Source organism: Carassius carassius, chromosome 40, assembly GCF_963082965.1.
Source record: "Carassius carassius chromosome 40, fCarCar2.1, whole genome shotgun sequence".
Classification (NCBI taxonomy): domain Eukaryota; kingdom Metazoa; phylum Chordata; class Actinopteri; order Cypriniformes; family Cyprinidae; genus Carassius; species Carassius carassius.
The window spans coordinates 20,709,233-20,729,654 of NC_081794.1; the positions used below are offsets into that span (position 1 = coordinate 20,709,233).

General features: G+C 37.1%; 1 protein-coding gene across 5 annotated transcripts in view; it reads right to left on the reverse strand.

Moving 5' to 3' along the window:
• Nucleotides 1–20,422, reverse strand: part of vti1a (vesicle transport through interaction with t-SNAREs 1A) — a 125,542-nt gene that overhangs the window by 45,826 nt on the left and 59,294 nt on the right. For 3 of the 5 annotated variants that reach the window (XM_059532540.1, XM_059532537.1, XM_059532538.1), the window contains 2 exons: nt 7,704–7,774; nt 1,057–1,118 (listed from right to left, as the gene is read on the reverse strand). In XM_059532540.1, coding sequence (XP_059388523.1) covers nt 1,057–1,118; nt 7,704–7,774 — 133 coding nt within the window. Of the gene's footprint in view, nt 1–1,045; nt 1,119–7,703; nt 7,775–20,422 lie in introns of all 5 variants that reach the window. The other 2 variants (XM_059532541.1, XM_059532539.1) reach the window with 1 other exon arrangement.

The window sequence follows — 20,422 nt, forward strand, 5'->3', positions numbered from 1 at the left end:
ATTGGTTACAGTCTGCATCCTCGGCATCTTGCTCTCTCTCTCTCTCTGTGTCTCCTCCTCTCCCTCTCACTCGCCTCACACGTCCCAATTGTCTACGACCACTGAAGCATCTATTTCAATTGGCACTTCCTTCCTGGCCCCGGGGTTTTAAATTTAGCTGGTGTCATTTACATATTACTCTTAATCAAAAAAAGAAAAAAAGAAACAAAACCTTATCGTCACGGTTCAGGAAAGGGTGCAAAGGCACTTTATAAAACGGAGATGTGACAGACGTTAAACTGAATTGTGCGTGTGTGTGAAGGAGAGAGATATGAGGATGGTGGAGAAAACAACAGTGAGTGGAATAGAGAGATAGAGAGAGAGAGAGAGAGAGAGAGGCTGTGCATTGCTTTAGTTATCTCACATCTACCACACAGGGAAAAAAAGCCAATATTCTATCAGCCTGCTGATATGAATGATGAGTTCTGCTGTTTAAAGCCAATACTACACAGAGACAGAATAGTGGGATGAACACTAGATCTGCTTTAGGGCAGAAAAGTGTTTGAGAAATCAAAAATCGAAAATCAAATGCATGATGACTAGGCCCCACATGGAATCTGTGCCTGCAGATGCCAGAACTCTGAATCTGAATACATGTGATTTATTAAATTATATTTATAAGTGTTGATGTGGAGAAAAAAAAAACTAGTATACAAACAATGTAAGTAACATAATGTATATAACGTATTTTTTTTTTTTTATCCTACCAACCCCAACTCTTTGAATGCTAGTGTATATAATTTATTAACTATATATCACACAGTTTTGGAAGATCAACATTTAAAAAAATAAAAATAATAATTTAGTGAAATTAAAAACATTTCTAAAAATAAAAAAGCATAAAATATGCTTATCAGTAAATAAAATATTTATATTTTATATAAATAATATATTCTAATAATAATATATATAACAAAATGTGTATACTTTTGTGTGTTCATGCAGTGGATGGGTATGGGGCCGCTGTCAAACACATCCAGAGAGAGGCATCAGAAACGGACCCTACCTTCCTCTTACCTTCTCAGCATGCCGGTCAGGATCCGAGAGCTCTTGCCCAAGTTGGCATCCGTCTCTCTCAGCTGTGGAGAAAAAGAGAAGAGAGAATGTCCACGTTAGAGGTCATGCAAAATTTGTGCTATAGCAATAGGCTTAGAATGTCTACAGACTTCGGTCAGAGACACTGAGAACTGGAATAATGGCTGCAGAGTTGCCATAACAACAATAAATTACATTTCAAAACCAATAAAAATATCTATTTGTAATAGATGTAATATTATAAACTATAATAATATTTCACAACATTACTGATTTTACTGTGTTTTTGTTCAAATAAATTCAGCCTTGGTGAACATAAAAGACTAAATAAACACTTAAATTGAATTATTCAAAAACTTTTGACTGGTAGTGCATGTTCTACATTCATTATGTCTCACGTAGGGGGAAGCATAAATCAAAAAGGTATCCATCTGGAGGTGTGTGTGTGTGTGTGTGTGTGTGTGTGTGTGTGTGTGTGTGTGTGTGTGTGTGTGTATGTGTGTGTGTGTGTTAGCGGGCAGGCTCAGGGACAGATGTGGTTTTAGGAGGTTTTGGGTTCTGGCACCACCAACAGCCCAAGAGCTGCCTGATGTCTCTCTCAGCGACGGATCTGTCCCATGAGAGCTCCCTCAGCTTTTCCCAAAATCCCTCTCTCTTTCTCTCTCAGGTCAGAGTTGTGCCAACAATAAAACACATGGTGGAGCTCTATGTGAATTAGGAACCCAAAACAAGAGCCACAACAAAAGAGATTACCAGTACAGCAGATCTAGAGCAGAGTCCGATTACAGACTAGTAAATGGTCTTGGTAAGATGATTCCCAGTAGCTCAATTCAATGCCTGAATTTCACTGAATAGAGGTAGAGAGTTAGAGTCACGCAGGCCTAAACCTAAATAAAGAAAAATACAATGAACAAAAATCATAGCATAACCAGAAACAAGAATATTACCCATTTAAAAAGACATTACAAGACAACATTTTTAGACTATGAAGTTGGGTCACTGTATTCAGAATCAAAATAATCTTGTAATCTTTTCTTAAAAATTGATAAATCGAAATCTTGACATCTGAAAAAGCCACTATAAGTCAAAACTTTCTGACGAAAAATTCTGACGAATGATGGCGCAGTTTGCACACATTTTATTTTTCATACATATTTTGGTCTGTTTTGAAACGTTGCCTTGTCAAAGCCAGATCAAAGAAAAACGGACCAAGAACAACAAAAAAATCTATGTGATTTTTAATGTAAAAATGCCAAAAACATCAGAACTGGATTTCTAACCATCTTGGCATCTTGACTAAAATGCTGCTTTGACCTAATCACTAAAATAAATGGCACACACAAACATTCTGACCATGTGAAAAATGTAGGTTCTTTTTGAAATGTTAACATTGTGAATCAAATCTGAATAAAAATGCAACATTATAACGCCTGCGTGAATGGCTTGTGAGCGTACAGTAACTACAGCATCACTGCAGATGCAGATGCACCAGAGGATTCACACAACGTCACAGCAGCGGCTCCAAAGCTACATATTTCTTTACAAAGACAACTATAAATTTGTTTTTAGAGGTTGGTCAGTTATAAACTTGAATGTTTTGAAGTCTTGAAAGTTTGTTAACACTGGGATTTCCGTGTAAATGGCAAACAACAAAAATAGCTCCTATTATGTCGGTTCAGCCATACTCAAATTTAAAACAAGCTGTTTATGCAGTTTTTTTTCTTCTTTTTTTTATAATACATATATTTACACATAGGTGCTTACCTAGTTATTTAGCCAATGTAGAGCTGAATAAAAAAAGTGATATGCATTTCTCGTAATTTAAATCGTAATATTTTTCTTAGAAGCGGTCAATATGATCTAACCTATATGACTGTTTTGTGTCTGTGTTCGTCTTGTGTCCATGTTTGTAATTTGTACCTTGTTGTCTGTTTTTGTAAATGAAGACCTGGAGCAATATTAAAAAAATTCATTCTATTTTAGCTAATTGTCAAGTGCGAATATTATGTTTAAGTCATTAATTGTTCATAGAGATTCATTTAAAAAATGAAAAGGTGTGTTTCTAACCAAGGTGAACACGCTGAGGGTTCAAAATATTTTTTATTATGCCAAATGTTGAAGATGTCAGTATGCTTCATGTACATTTATTGTGTCTATAGCTCCGTTTCTGTAACTGTGGAACTGAAAATAAATAAAAGGCTTTTACTGTAGTTTGTCAATCGTAAGTGAACACGTGTGCAATATTTACAGAAGCTGTCAATAATTAATAAATAATGAATTTCTTATTTATATAAACCATTATAACTTAAGATCCTGCGCAAGATGAATTGTTCATTGTGAGTTTGATAAAATGTTTTACTTTATAATTTATGACAATTAAAAATGAAAAACAATAAGTTAAAATGGGTAAATCTTCTATACATATTTTTGATTCTTCATTTTCTTTCCTGGCATACTCCAATTAATGTTAAAACACACTAAGCATGCTTATTCTGTGCATTCTTTGCATGTTTTGTGTGAAATCATGTTTATTTTGTCCAACAAAAGTGTGCTGTCACTTTAATTGAGTGTCAGCAGTGCAGATAAAATAGACTCTGCGCCTAAACCCCGGCTTCACTGCTGCTCACGTGACATTCCTGCTTGACGCTCATGCGCTGCTCCTGCTGCCGCTGTGAATGTACTCATTTATTAACATGCACAGCAAAAAAAATATGCGCTGCTCACACTTGTAGTGTAAAACCGGAGTAAAAATTTAGACCCATTTTAAAATAAAGTAGCTAAAGTCTATGGGATTTCCCCCTGCTGCTATGCAAAAAACATCCAACTTGGACATCCAACCATCTTGACATTCAGAAATACCACTTTGAGATAACTAAAATATGTACAAAAAAAAATTAAATAAAAAAAAAAACTTCTGACCAATGAGGCAGCAGTGACTTTTGCAGGCAATTTAGACCCAGTTTCAGAACAAAGAAACCAAATTACGAATTAAAACAAGTCCATAGGATTTGAACACTTATTTTAACGTTTGTCATTCAAAAAAAACACAGCCCTAAATATTTGGAATCATAACCGCACTATTTACTCAAGACATGCAGGATAAGTTATTTGTCAGAGGCTTGTTCATATACACTGAGGAGGAGCAATAGTAATAGTGGTCGTTGCAAGGCACTACGTCTCTCTTAGTGTTTGTGTGCGTCTGTTTGAAAGAGCCTGAGTGAACTGATTGTTAAGAGACACTCCAAAACTCTTTCATCTGCCGTTTCCTTCGCTCAAAAAGCAGTTTATTGCTCTTTCCATCTAATGTCTTCTTATCATGCTTTCTTTTCTTTTCTCCTCTCCATTTCTCCTGCCTGGCAAAATGTCTTTAAAGTGTGAGGGCCAGTCGGGGCTCCAGGGAAGGAGAGCTATTCTCCATAGACAGCAGACCTTTGAAAGGAAATGTTTTATTTCCTTTGAAATGAGCTGCCTGGCCAACTTGCCATGTTGTGATCTTTAAGCATCCTTCATAAGAAGCCATCAGAGAGGCCCCTGACTGAGCTCTCTATACCTGTCTTCTAGAAAGAAAGAGAGGGTGAGAGAGAAAAAGGGAGGGAGGTAAGACTATGACAGCAGACACGGCAGGGACAAACAAAATAGGAGGGATACACTGAGATATGGAAAGGTAAAAACGATTATACATGCAGAGGATAAAGTAACAAATAAAGGTTGAAGTAAGGAGGGGGAGTAAAAAAAGGGACGAGGATGTAGAGAGAAAGACATTTGATACCTGGTAGGAGAAGTGACACTCAAAAAAGCTCACAAGTAGTCCTCTATATCAGCACCTTTCAATCTTAGCGTGGCATATTTATGTCTATATTGCCCTGAAGGTTATCAATACGGCTGAGTAAAAGTAAAAAAAATTCTATATACTGTGTGTGTGTGTGTGTGTGTGTGTGTGTGTGTGTATATATTTAATATATTATATATATATATATATTTTTTTGGCATATTTGTCACTAATTTTAATATTACACAAAAGATTATGCAAGTAAATACGAAATGCAGTTTTTAAATGATGATTTAATTTATTAAGGGAAAAATCTGTCCAAACCTGCCTGGTCCTATGTGAACATTTAATTGCCCTCTTCTGTTAAATCATGAAAGAACTGTGATTAACCACATTATTTAAGAAAGCCGAGTTAAATTTAACTAGCCACACTTGAATCGAGAAATCACTTAAATAGAATCTGTCTGACAAAGTGAAGCATGCTTAAAGAGCATCATTTCATGTTGCGATCTAAAGAAATTCAAGAACAGATGAAAAACAAAATAGTTGACATGTATCAGTCTGGAAAGGGTTATAAAGCCATTTCTAAGGCTTTGGGACTCCAGCGAACCACGGTCAGAGCCATTATCCACAAATGAAGAAAACTTGGAACAGTGGCAAACTTTCCCAGGAGTGGCCGGCCTACCAAAATTACTCCAAGAGCACAACGACGACTCATCCAGGTCATAAAAGAACTCAGAACAACATCCAAAGAACTGCAGGCCTCACTTGCCTAAATTAAGGTCAGTGTTCATAATTCAACAATAAGAAAGAGACTAGGCAAAAAACGGCATCCATGGGAGAGTTCCAAGGTAAAAGCCTTTGCTGACCAAAAATACAAAAGGCTTGTCTCACATTTCCCAAGAAAATATCTTGATTATCCCCAAGACTTCTGGGGGAATATTCTGTGGACTGATGAACTTTTTGGAAGTTTTGGGTCTCGTTACATCTGGTGTAAAACCAACACAGCATTTGATAAAAAGAACATCATACCAACAGTCAAACATGGTGATGGCAGTGTAATGGTCTGAGGCTGCTTTGCAGCTTAAGGACATGGACGATTTGCCATAATTGTTGGAACCATGAAATCTGCAATCTATCTGAAAATCATTAAGGAGAATGTCCGGCCGTCAGTTTGTGACCTCAAGCTCAAGTGCACTTGGGCTATGCAGCAGGACAATGATCCCAAACACACCAGCAAGTCCATCTCTGAATGGCTCAAGAAAAACAAAATTAAGGTTTTGGAGTGGCCAAGTCAAAGTCCAGGCTTAAATCCAATTGAGATGCTGTGGCATGACCTTAAACAGTCCATTCATGCTCGAAAACCCTCCAGTGTGGCTGAATTAAAACAATTCTGCAAAGAAGAGTAGGCCAAAATTTCTCCACAGAGATGTGAAAGACTCATCACAAACGCTTGATTGCAGTTTCTGCAAAGGGTGGCACAACCAGTTATTAGATTTAGGACACAATTACTTTTTCACATAGTGCCAGGCAGGTTTTGGACAGGTTTTTCCCTTAATAAATGAAATCATTATTTCAAAACTGCATTTTGTATTTACTTCGGTTATCTTTATTAAAATTAGTCTGATGATCTGAATCTTTTAAGTGTGACAAATATGTTAAAAATAAAACAACAGGAAAGGGTCAAAAAACTTTTCATGGCACTGTTTATATATATATATATATATATATATATATATATATATATATATATATATATATATATATCATATATCATATATACACACATACATATGCATCCATATTTATGTACACACATACACACACACATAAATACACACACACAAACACACATACACATATATATATTTCTAAAGGTCAAAGAGAATTGCGATTCAGAAAACAATTAAATCAAGGATTTACAGATATATTTCATTTATAGATGTTCTACATATACTGTATTATATAATGGACACAAAAAAGGACACTCAAGTTAAACCTACAAATACACGAATGCCATTGAATAAGATGTTAAATATCAAAATGGCATTAACTGTATCAATAAACCTGCACGCGCAGAAGACCATAAGGGAAAAAAAAGCCTTAAAAAAGAAGACTGATAAAAATATAGAAATAAAGTTCTTCTAGGGTACCGATATAGATACTAAAAGTTACTTTTAGCCCAATTAAAAATAAAAAGTTAAAAATACCTAGAAAAAAAAATAGCATAGAAAATTCTATTTGGAAAATGTAACTTTCTTATTACATTCATTATAAATACATTGTTAAATGGAGTCCACTGAAAAGTATCTTGTGGAATCTAGTTTACACCAGTCTGTAATCTACAGTACAATCCCTTTTGTGACGTCCGTCCAGCAGCACAGTCACACATGTAGCGGAAAGACTTGCAGAGATATAGCAGCCGGAAGAACAGAGAACAAACGCTTGGTCTGTCCGGAGGTGTTTTTGTTGTCCAGCTATGCCCGTTTAGACAGTCTTGCATCATGCGTGATCTCACCGCATGAGACAAGACAACTACAAAGGCTTCTTATTGGTGCTGTGCTCTGTGTCAAACATTCTGTGTTCTGTACATTCAATCAATCACTCCTGCAGGCCTGCTATGCTAATGCGTGAGAGGTGCGACCTGGAGTTAACTGCCTGCACTTGAGTGCGCCCCTGTTCTCTTGTCAAGTGTCTGATATAGGGCACTTTGTGCCATCCCAAAGAGCCAAGAACCGATCAAGTCAAGCATTTGTAAGCCTGTGTAATTACTTGGCGAGAAAAGCATATGCGTGTTTGTTCTGGATGAGTATTGGCTCCTGAGGACGTCTAAGGAGTGTGTTTATGGGTGTAAACTCACCCGATCGCGGGATCTCTGGATCTTCTCACGGTCAATGTGAAGGTTGGTGAGGATCTCCTGTCCCACTTGCTCTGTAAGAGGATAAAAGGAGAAACAGGTCATGTTAAGGTGTGCTTGCATTTACTGCCGTTTGGTGAAATTTCACAGGCAAAATCAAGTTGCTTCAATAGGAATTCATGCAATTGGGAATTTCATGGGAGTTTGAAAGCTTTCCTCTTTCCAAAGCTTTCCAGATTTTGTAATAAGTTGGTCTCACGGATTTGCTGCACTGACCAAAAGGAACTGCTTTGTTTGAAAGTGACTTCTGTGTTGTTGTATTGAGTAATACAGTGCAAGACAAAGGAACCTTTTGCAAAAAATTGCTGAATTGTGGTTGTATAAATGTATGTTTGCTTCTGGAGGAATAATAATAATAATAATATTAAGTTTTTATTTATTTATTATTATTCTGTAAGAAGACATGCACATAAACTGCAAAGGAAATATAGTTCATATTATTTTAATGAAAAAATATTATTTTTATATTTATCTATTTCTTTTCTTCTTATTTATTATACAATTAACAAAAGCAAAAAAGGCCTCTTACACAAGCTCGCTCAATTCTTTTTCTTTTCTATTCTATTCTCTTTTCTTTTTATATATTATATAATAATAGACAGGGAAATATAATTAAACACACACACACATTATTACATACATTATTAACACACACTATTTTTAGGAAACAAAAAGTTTGATAAATCAGGTAAATGATATATAAACAAACACTTCTGTAAAAAAAAAAAAAAAAAAAAACCTTCAGAATATAAATAAAGTAAGGAATAAAAATGAAGGTTTGATGTATGTAAGTGCTGCTGAATTGGAGATTTCTGGCTCATGACCAAGTGTAGGACTTGGAAGTGTCTTGTCTTAAAAAATGAACATTGTCTCAAGTTATAGGAATATAATGAAGGAGGGACAAAAACCCATAGCAAGCACCTAGCAACTCCCTGCCTCATGTAAAAGTCTAGTTACAATCCTGATTTCTAATGTCTGGGGATCTCAAACTACACCTTCTTCTCACCAACATGCTGTCTTAAATCTTTTGCATATCCCAGCATGCCGCATCAGACCGAGCCCGATCAGCACATGCAATATTCAGCTGCTCGCTTACAAACACATTTCATCTGTCATGGACGTACACCCATTTACACGCTCACACTTAGATAAACATCCCATACATGGCGTCTGACAAGCCTGTCTGTGGTCACTGTCATATTCACATCCCAAGGGTCAAAAGAAAAAACAAACAATGAACAAAACAAAAATCCCACCCTCCCTTCCTCCAGCAAAAACCCTCTCTCCTATAAGTAGAAACCACATTAGCAGTCTGAACAGGAAGTGAGTAAAAAGAATGAAGTGAAAAATCTTTGCATGGATCAAAGCTACGCTTTCAAATGCACCAAACAATTGTGAGTAAACAACGCACTCATGACTGGATTATGCTTCACAGGTGCAGCTCTCAAAGAGTCAGTCTGAAGCTCGAGGAACAGAGGAATATGCTACATCTGCGTTCGCACAGAACCAGAAAGAACGAGACACTTAAACACGTCTCTCGCCTTCATTAATTTCCAATCAGAGCGGGGACAGATTGAAGGATACTCAGATTAGATGGAGCAGTCACAGCGCATGTGACAGATAGGCCAGATTAAAAGAGCGAATAGAGATATTAATAACCATCATAACCGTGTCCGGCTGTCGAGGCTGAGACACGCTGCCGCCCACCCTCGAGTGGAAATCTTGTGTAAAGAAAATTAAGCACTGCTATCTGTCTCTGTCCAGGGAGAAAGAGGCCTTTAAACAAATGAATGTGACACGGCCACAATAGCAACAATGCAACACACAAGCACGCAGACAAGCTCGCTCATATATCACTTCAGATGATAGATGAGCTTGTTGGCATGAAGGGGTCCGAGCACAAATGAAACAATCCTGTCAGCGCTCTATATTCTACGCTCAATGAGATATAAATAAACAGAAGGAGAAAAAACGTAGATGCTCTGCAAAATAGGTACAATAGAAAACTTGACTGTAATATTTCTCAGAGGCCTTTCTATATAGCGAGATCTTCAGAGTCAAGGTCTCCTATTCAAGGGTCGTGCGCTTCGCTATCTCCATTGACTCCGATTGTTGGCATCCACATAAGTTAACATTCATTTTAATGAAAGTGAAGTGAATACAAATTAATTTGAAAGAAATACTCGGGAAAAAACAGAGCAGGTACATAAAAGAATTTCCACGAAATCAAGAAATAGGAGGGTTGGCTAACTGACTGCATAAAACCTGTGCCACTGAAAACACAGAATAAAAGCTGTTAAACCAAACTCCGTATAATGTAATATTCCTGCGGCCAACACACTGTAAAACACAATATGGACTCCGGTTTCTTTTTCCCCTGAGCATGAGCGCAAAGACAAATATTTCTCTTAGTTGTGGGACCGCAAATTGATGTTGCCATTAAGAACGAGCTCCAAAAGCATACACACATACACAAAAACACACACTTTTGGACGATTAGCCGAGTGTGCACCGCATCCCAGGGGTGAGAGGAACTTTACCAACCCACAATTCCAAGGCTCTCTTCCTCTCTTGATATATCCGTTTGTCTCTGTCTATATGTTTCACTAATAATCTGATCTATCGGTCTCTCTTCTCGATTTGTATATTTGTAGAGTAATGAAACCTGGACAAGAATGTGGCAGAGGTTTGAGCAGAGTTTGGCTAGAAAAAAACAAACACTCCCTGAGAAGGGGAAAACGACATAATTTCTCTTCCTTCCTTTTCTACGAAGAAAAAAAAGAGCTGTTAGAGGGAAATCTCTGTAATAAAATCATGTTTTACTAAACATTGTTGAGGGATAGTTGATATGATTATCATTTACTCTAATTTGCTTTAAAACCTGAATGACTTTATGTATTCTGTGGAACAAAAAAAAGAAATTTCAAAGAATATTTACAATATTTTTGTCCATACAAGGAAAACAAAACAAAACAAAACAAAACAAAACAAAAAACAGGCATTCGTGTCTTCATTCGTGTTACACGAAAGCAAGACAACACGAGAGTGAATTGATAATGATGACAATTTTCATTCTTGGGTGGACTATACCTTTAACAGTGGTATTATTTTAATTGTTATATGCAACAATACACAAAATATTGACACCAAGGTACATTACATTCAGATCTTGAAGTGTAGCATGAATTATGGTCAGTTATTTTTTTTGTATGCAGCACTGTACATACATGTCTACTTAATGAGGTGCTAATTAATTATCACACGCTTTAATGAGGACACTGACATTCTGTAAATTGAGGGTGTAGCTGTGAAAAACAGGCGTTCAGGAACGAGAGAAAAAAAACTAAATAAATAAATAACTAGACTTAAATAAATAACACAGCTTTGTGCTCATAATGATATAAAATATTCTTCCCCCGTTTAAGGCCCTATTAACAATTTAAATGACCCTGACGCCAAGCTTTTCCACAGGCCTGCTCTAGTTAAAGATCCAGATCCCCAAGGCCCATTTAACAAGGATATTACTAAAATCCATAACAGCACAATCATTACCAATGAGCTGGTTTTAATGCAAACTCTTAAACTGATTGCTGACCAAACTTGTGGACGAGATCTCTGTTCTCACTGCGATATTTTAGAGCAGAACTGTGCCAATACTATTATCATTGTTCTTTTACACAATATTAAACTAATAAAAAAAGGAAACTCTGAAACTAGCAGAAAACTAATTTATGAGCTGCAATACTAAACAAAAGCTAAGCAAAACAAAACCCGCAAGAAACCTAGTTGCAAGAGATAGTGATGACAGACTTTAAGCAAGCTGATGAAAAATATTCTACTTTATGCATAATCTACTGTATGCAATCGTCATTTAATTGTACTTAATTTTCATTTTTAAAATCAAAATTAATCTTTTACTCTAAACATTTTCAATAATTATGTGATCATGTTTTTGTAAAGCACAGTACATCATTCAGATGTCAACATTAAGATGTCAGCGTTATTTCTAAAATTAATATTTACATAATGTACCACGTTAACAGGTTCACCTACACTGCTTTTCAGAAGCCATGGCAAAAAAAGAAATACTGTGTGCTGCAACAAAACTGCAAGAAAATTTGTCTTCGTGGGCTGCAAGCGGAATCAAACATACAACATGAACAACGTGAATCATATACTCAAACAAATCTAACCACCTTTTTCTTTTTAGTGACTCAAACACATATAGCATGGTGAATCGTTAATCCCAAATAATGACTCTTTTGAGTCGGTTCTTTCGATGAACATTTCAATGCAATTTACAACACAAGATCAGGGAATTTCTTTCATATATAAGCAAAATGAAATGAAATGAATTAGATCAAATCAAATCCAACTCAAATTGAGAGCTTGTATCAAAACAGATCAGGAACTCTGTATCAGTACCCAGTCCTATTAAAGATGAATTATGATTCAGCTCGAAAAGTCTCTAAAACACCTTGACGCATTAAAAGCCTCAGCCTGAGTGTTTTATTACCAGTAATTCCTTTAGCTGTTATTCATTTCTTTTTATCTTTTGTTATCGTGTTTCCTTTTATTCTGAGTGGACTGCTTTAACTTTAGTACTTTTCCCATCCTTACACCGCTGAAACACTGTGTCAGTGCAGTCAAAGTTTCTTTCATCTTTCGGTCTGTCTGTCTTTCCCTTTTGTGACAGACCGTGCCTGTCTGCCTTTGAGCTTGGCCTGCAGGAACATCAAATCACTCAGGACATCTCGGAGGTCCGAATGTCACTCGTTTTCATCCCCCTCTTCCTGCCAGCCGTTGGCAGCAAGATGGAGGCAGAACACACCGGGGAAGAAGCGTTTTCCACCTCTACGTTCTCTCATCCTTCTATCCGTCCATCCACCTCCCCTCAGCAGACACGTATAATTGGGCACATCATCAATTTTACAGCAGCTGTTTGAGTGTGAGTCCTCTCTGAGTTGTCTGAAGCCCTCTGTCTGTCCCCAGAGCTGAAAGGGTACATGCCCTGACACAGGCTCACTCCCAGGCTCCGGACTTCTTTTTATTACAGAGTTGCAGCCACTTTTTGAAGGTTACCACACACACTTCTATCTGGACACAATCCACAGACACAGCCAAATGAGAGCAAAAGTGCCCAGGGGAAGAGTAAAGGCAGGCCCAACACCGACTGTCCCACACAAAGAGCAATGCAGAAACACAGTCCCTTTCTCTTTATTTTAGACAAGTTATTCCCCATCTGGGAGCAAAGTGCTGATGGCACTTTTATTATTCTTGTTATTTGTTTATAGTATTCAACTGCTGAGCCACCAACTTTGAGCATCTTCTCTGTTGTAGAATGAACAAACATAAAATCAAAATGAAAGGGGGGGGGGGGGGGGGGGTCATTATTTACTTACCCAAAGTGAATAATTTTCTTTCTTATGTGCATCAGTAAAAAAAAAGAAAAGCTTCTTCAAAAACTGCTCAAATAAATCAGTCGGTTCACTGACAGGAACTGGCACAAAAGAACGATTCTTTGACTAATCCTGTTCCCGACTGAGATAAGTGGAAGTCCGATTTGAAAACAAATTCTAATAAATAAATAAAAATCATTAAAATAAATAAATAAAACAAAAAGGATAGCCTATAACTTTTTTTTTAATAACTGTAGATAAAAAAACTATTATTGTCACTTTAAATCACTTATTTCTAATGCTGTGTTCACACCAAACGCGAATAGAGAGTCTGGTGCGAATGATTTCAATGTTAAGTCAATGCAAAGGCGCGTTTACACGCGTCTGGAGGTCTCGCGGCGCGAATGAGGCATTTAACGCGGCGCGGAAGACGCAAATTCGCCTCATTTGCGCGTCTAGTCAATTTGCGTCATTTGCGCAAAAAGCTAAAAATTCCGCTTTGCATCACAGAAATAAATGATAATTTAAAGTATAATAAATTTAAAAACAATTATTTTAAATTGTAATAATATATCACAATATTACATTTTTTTCTGTATTTTTGATCAAATAAATGCAGGCTTGATGAGCAGAAGAAACTTCTTTCAAAAACATTAAAAATAGTAATGTTTCCAAACTTTTGGTCTGTACTGTCCATGTTTATAGCGCTACTATGATGTTTTTGGGGAGAATTTACAGGTATAGTCATTTAATGTATGTTAAAGACCTATATAAAAACTCTTAAAAATGTTATATCATTTATAATCATTTTCGCGTCCACTATCGTTTTAGCACAAATGTAAAATCATCAACACCTAAGCTAAATTTGGGCCTAGTCTTGTTCAAAACTGGGTTTAATAGCCTAGACAGACAGAGGATGGACAGAATAATATGGACAGGAAGAGAATATATTGGTTTCAAAGGGATGAATGAGAGAGACAGAGAGAAATAAGGTAAGGGCCATGGCCTGTCTGTGCGAGAGCAAGCGCTGGGTAATCAGGCCCTATTTCACTGGCCTTTTTTCACTCCGCTGGGCTCTGTTTTATTCATTGGCTCAGCCCTGACCCTGCTGCGCTTCTGCTCTGACAAATCACTTCTGATTAAGACAAATCTTTATTAGCCGGCCACTCAACTTTCCCTATTAATCATTCTCTTCTCTCTCTCTCTCTTTCTCTCTCAGTCTCTCTCTTCCCAGCTCTCACACACAGCACATCTCACACACTCTTCTAAAGGCTTGATTACTGCCAATTGTTGTGTGTGGAGATGTGAGGGCTTCTTCTGGCTGATAAGACACAGGTTTAATGGGTATGAATGACCATGCCAGAGGGAAAGTGTGCGCTAATAGAACCATTTGTTTAAGCCAAACTCCTCTGAGATTGAGATTTGAAAGTGAAGACTCTATCAGAGACCCTGGATGGACCGGAGGACAAGGCATGCTGGAGAACAGGTTCAACAGCAGAATGCCCCATGAGCTCAAAAACGAGCAAAGATAAGAATTGCATCAACAACGAATAACTTCTGTATCAGTGAGCTTACAGTTGAAAAAAAGAACACCCCCCCCCCCCAGATCATCAGAATAAATCAAATTAAAGAGAAAAACTTTTTTTTCTATAGGAAAGCCTATAATAACTAATGATGCATAAAACATAGTGTTTAAAATTATTATTGTAACTTTAATCACTTATTTCTAAAATGTAAGTGCTGAAAGGTAGCCAGTAAAAATTTATAACGTACAATCTCTATCTTCATTCAATGAAAACAAATCATTGTTTGTAAAAGCAAAATATGATAAATGTTTTAATATAAATTATTTTTCTAGATGTTAAATAGTCAAAAATATCCACAGTCGCCCACAAACTGACATCCAACTAAGGGAAAAAGGAGCTTAATTTCTGTTGAATTCCATTGCTTTTGAATAAGCTGAGCCTTACCTAACACAGCCCAAACAACAGCACTTACAGTAAAACTGTAAAACCGCTGTTGATGTTGTGGGTGGGAAAGGTGTATGATGGTTAGTTTTTCTTGCAGCAAATTGCTTCAGTTTAATCAACTGGCATTACTGAAGCATCCAAATGAAAACTAATAGAGTCTGGGGCAGGTCTTGATTGCCTCACTTACAAAAAGTGCAAGCTGCCCACTGCTTTCAGGTTCCTCAATTAAACAGGCAGAATTTCCATGGGCCACTGGAGAGCCATACATCTACCGTGCCCGAACCAGTCAATCCGCACCCATCAAATGGACCTCGTTCATTCGTCCACTTCATTCTTTCGAAGCAGGAAATTATTTCTTCGGGCAGATTAGGCCCCAGCTGAGCTGAAATGTGCACCAAACGTGACCGAGCAAAATTAATAAACAGTGGTACACTGTCAGTTGACTTTATTAATATTGATGCATGTGCCGCCACTTTATTTGGTGCATTTTTTCCATCCCTATCAGAGCAGAGAGGGCTAGTCCAAAAGATTAGTCTTTGTGTACAGTCACCGGTGTTCAAAGAGAGCAAGAAAACACATGCATTCGTCTTCATATGTCATACTTCACTGATACAAATATGCAATTATTTGGCTGACAATGTCACGGATTCAGATGAAAAGTGCGGTATCAAATAGGAAATATGAAATGTGAATAGGAAATGCGTGCTGTAATTCACTCTGAGCTGAAGAGGAGAATAGAAAGGAAGAAGCAAAGCCGGTAAAAAAAGCGAAAAGAGAAAGAAGTAAGAAACAGATAAACGCAAGCTGGCGTGGCTGTTGCAGTGGGAGGCCTGCTCTTATAATCACCTCACTTCCTCCTAATCACATGCTGCACATCATTTACTGTACACCAGCAAACTTCACACCCTGCCAGACTCACAAGCTCCAATGTGTCGGACTGAAAGAAAATCCTGACGTTCTTTTAAACAGTTTAGGAACGTTAATGATCCCATTACTTTTGATTAAAGCCTGTAACGCCTCTAATCAGAAAGTTGACAGGCAGATCAAACAGCCAAACACAAATTTTGCCTCTTAATTATCTGTAAAACACAACACCTCAGGGTGTTCATCCCTGCCTATCTCTGACAAAAACCTCAGTCGAAACGATGCCAGGATCTAACACTTCCTAACAGTTCATTATCCAATAAGAAAAAAAGCAAACAAAAACCCAACAAGCATTCAGATCTTAAAAGCAATCTTCACAATTAGCAGAGCGCTTGGGGAGCCCTGCAGTCCTGTGTATCGCAGGACTCCAAATTGAAACACCTTAATTATATTTGTCAAAACAATGTGCCATCACCCTCATTTGCATGTTTTGACAGCCGCCCCAGAGAAGCTCTCAAGACTTTAGCACATTTTAGTTTTCACTTGCTCTCTCTTTTTAAATTAATCCACCGATCCACTGAGTTTCGTTTAAACGCTCTCTCCGTCCCACAGTAATCCACTGAAAACAACGGATTTTTTTTTTTCTACAAAGTAAAATAACAATGCTCTTTCATTTACATTTATTCATTTAGCGGACGCTTTTATCCAAAGCGACTTACAATTGCTATATATGTCAGAGGTCGCACGCCTCTGGAGCAACTAGGGGTTAAGTGTCTTGCTCAGGGACACATTGGTGTCTAACAGTGGATTCGAACCCGGGTCTCTCGCACCAAAGGCATGTGTCTTATCCACTGCGCTAACACCACCCCCAGCTATGAGCTCTTTCAAGGCCTACAGGTGGTCAGGTGTGCTTTGATTGGTTCAGCCAAAATAGACTGGAATCAAAGAAAGTTCCACTGATTTGGTGCAATCGATTTTGGCCAATTTTCACTCACAGGTTTTTGATTCATGGCACACAACAGTAAAAAAGAGGTAGACCTCAGTAATATTAAGAACTTTAAGCTTTTTAGATAATCATAGCCTTCAGGGCCATGTTCCAGAACTTGTATTATTAGCCTAAATCAAGAGAAATCACAGGAACTATATATTTTATAGGGAAAGGGAATAAAAATATTACTCATGCAAACTATGTTTTATATAACATTTTAACAGTTTGTGTCCAAAAAATGCACATCATTGGGATCAAAACAATATTGGATCCCAATGACTAAAATCCCAATGTTTTCCAAGTATCTTCTCATATAGTAAGTCATATACACGGGTGGAACAACGTAAGGATGAGTAGGCCTAAATAATTATAGAATTCTCATTTTTGTGTGAGCTATGTGCTGAAATTATAATTTTATGTTAGTCACAGAGTTTTTTTTTTTCATTAAAATGATGGTCTTGTGAATAAAACCTACAAAAACAGTTATATTAGCACTCAAGCACCTAAACGGTTCCTTATCTTACCTTTAAAACAGAAAGCAGAAGAGAGACGATGGCGATTATGCCTGTGTGACAGACTGATCTCTGCGGGACAGCAGAGTTCTCCAAAGGCTCGGGGGCTTCGATTCATGCTTCATTATTTAGGACATCTTCACAAAGCCCTGTCAGGTCTCTTACAAAGACAGCCCTGATTCAGCCAAAACCAGAGCAAAAAAACTTCAAGAAAAAACATCTCTCTCTTTGCTTATATGCTGCTAAATACATCAGCGACGTGCCAATGATATGTAAAATATGTATTCTCACAAAACAAACAAAAATTCTCGGGAGAATTAGGACTGTCTGCTGTAATTTGGCTTAAGCAGAAATGGAGGGCGTGAAAGCAAGACATCAAACATGAGTTTGAATCGGAAGCTTGCGGCGGCACACTACTCTGTGCTGTAAGGATTCGTAGCGCTGAAAGAATCTGACAGTTACCAACACTTAGGGATTCTCCCACTCGAGCTTTGAGTTCATTAATACTCATGAGCCGAACAGTTGTCTCATAACACACAGAAAATGCACTGGTTAAACATGTTTACCAATCAGCTTATATAAAGCTGTGGTTGAAATGGACCCACTTTTGGGGGAAAAAAAGTGACTGGAAGCTGAGAAGCTTTTAAAAAATTAAATGAGGGGGAACCTGGGGGATAAAGATGTAATCTACTTCATGTAAATGAATGTTTTTATGCAGTGACATTTTTGTTTTTACACTTTGGAAACTTCTATAATGACAATAACAACTTAAAGTACTGTAACAGTAGAAATTACTGTTTCTGATTTATTTCTTCTTTGAGTATAATTATCATACTGCTCATATCTGAGCTACACTATACAAAAACTTCCATGCAAAATCTTTGGCATCTTTTTGCAGGATTCATTGTTTTAGCCAGTAAGTGGCAACAAGTAACATAATCATCTATGTGACTGATTTGTTCAAAAACACTTAAAACAGGTTAATTGAGGAATAAACTAAATGTCTGTGTGAGTGAGTCATTTAATCATTCACTCAACTTATTAGTTAAAAAAATATAATTAATTAATTAATTCAGGAATGAAACAATAGTCACTGAATCACTCACTTAAACAAATAATTTAAAAAGAGTTGTTTTATTTAAAAGATACCACTGCTGTGTGTTGCTAGGAAGTTCATCAAATTCTGCTGAACTATTTTGATTGGCAGAGCAAAAAAAAAAAATTATGAGTAAAATGAAAGTTTCTTAGTATTAACTTACTGTACTGTTTGCTGAACTTCTGTATAAAATCAATATAAATGTTCTGGTGTCTGGTAGCTGCTAACAAAGTCTGGAGAAGTCCTTGCAATTTGAAGCCTGCCTTCCCCTCTGCTGCAGAGTTGGAAATGGAGGGAGCCTTGAAATTTTTTACTGAGGATGAGGATTTTCTAGGGTCTTAATATTGATGAAATTATGTCCCGGATTAGCTAATACTTAGTATTGCAATGCCAAATTATTTGGAAATGAGTGACACGTAAATGTTGAATGCGAGAATTAGTGATTTTTTTATGTTGCTGCAAGGTTTCATGTATTGGCAAATTTTCCTGTGATGAGCATATATGGTTTATAATATTGTAGAACATTAGGGCATCTTTCTCCATGGGGGGAAGAATGTGACAGTCGTCTGTGATTTGGGGGTGGCGCTGTTGAGTGTATATACGGGGAACCAGGTAGGACGTTATTTCAGGAAGAGTGATTGCGTCTCTCGCTCTCTCTCACGCTCTCTAGCCTTGCATTGATGTGTTAATGCTACATTTAATGCTATGATCTTTTGTGCTTTTAATGCTTACGATTCGCATTTTGAGGTATACGTTTCCCTCATTGATTTTGTAAAGCATTAGGAAGTTGTGTTGAGAGCGATTTGCGTGTAAATGGAGCGTTTGAGCGAGAGCTTTTTCCAATTCGGTTGTGACTAATTCGCCCCTGGTGCCCGAACCCAACCTTTTAAGGCCAAATACCATCACAAAGATGCTAGTAACATGCTAACCACGTTAAAAACATGCTAGTAACATGCTTATTGTGATAAAAACATGCTAGCAAAATGCTAGCAACATGCTAGAAACAGCCTAGCAACCACCCCAGGTACCTTAGCCATATGTTTTATATATATATATTTTTCTGATAGACTGTATTGCCTTGAAAACATTCAAACTTCAATCTTTAAAACTATTTTAACTTTCAAACTACTTCAAACTGAAAACTTTCAGACTACAAGCTTTTAAAACTACTTCAAACTTTCTGGCTTGGCTTTTCGAGCCAACTTAAAGTTTGTCTGCAAACTTTACTCATCTAGTTATGACTTTGTCCTTCTTTATTCTTTATACCAAGGCTTCCATTGCATTTTTTTATAATGAAAGAGGCAGGAGCGTCTGCTTGCCAGAACACTACTGCATTATCGGCCCAAACAACACCAGTTTGTCTGTTTCTTTAAGTTAATACCAACACACTTCCCATCACTATACAACGGCAAATAAAAACACTATTATAAGGAGGAGATGAGGCATGGCAGGAGCACACAAAAGAGATGCATCATGCGACTCATTTAACAATAGCCATGGCTAGCCTGATGAAGAGGGATTATTGTTAGATGCCAGAGTGAAAATACACAACATAACATCAGCACAAAGGGCAGGACTACACAATCTATATTTGGTTTGAATCCAAGTAATGTCAAGGCACCAAGTTACAATCTTCGAATGCTTTGTCCTTCCTAACAATTTTCTCATTTTGCACCTCCTTTGCTTTTTTTAAATACTTGCAACTTACAACATACAATGGGTACCACTTTTGGCCAAGTGGATTTGAGAAAATAGTCTTTTAAAAACACTTACAAAATCATAAACAAACTTTTTTAATTATTTTTAATTTGACCACTAGCAATGTCCAACAGT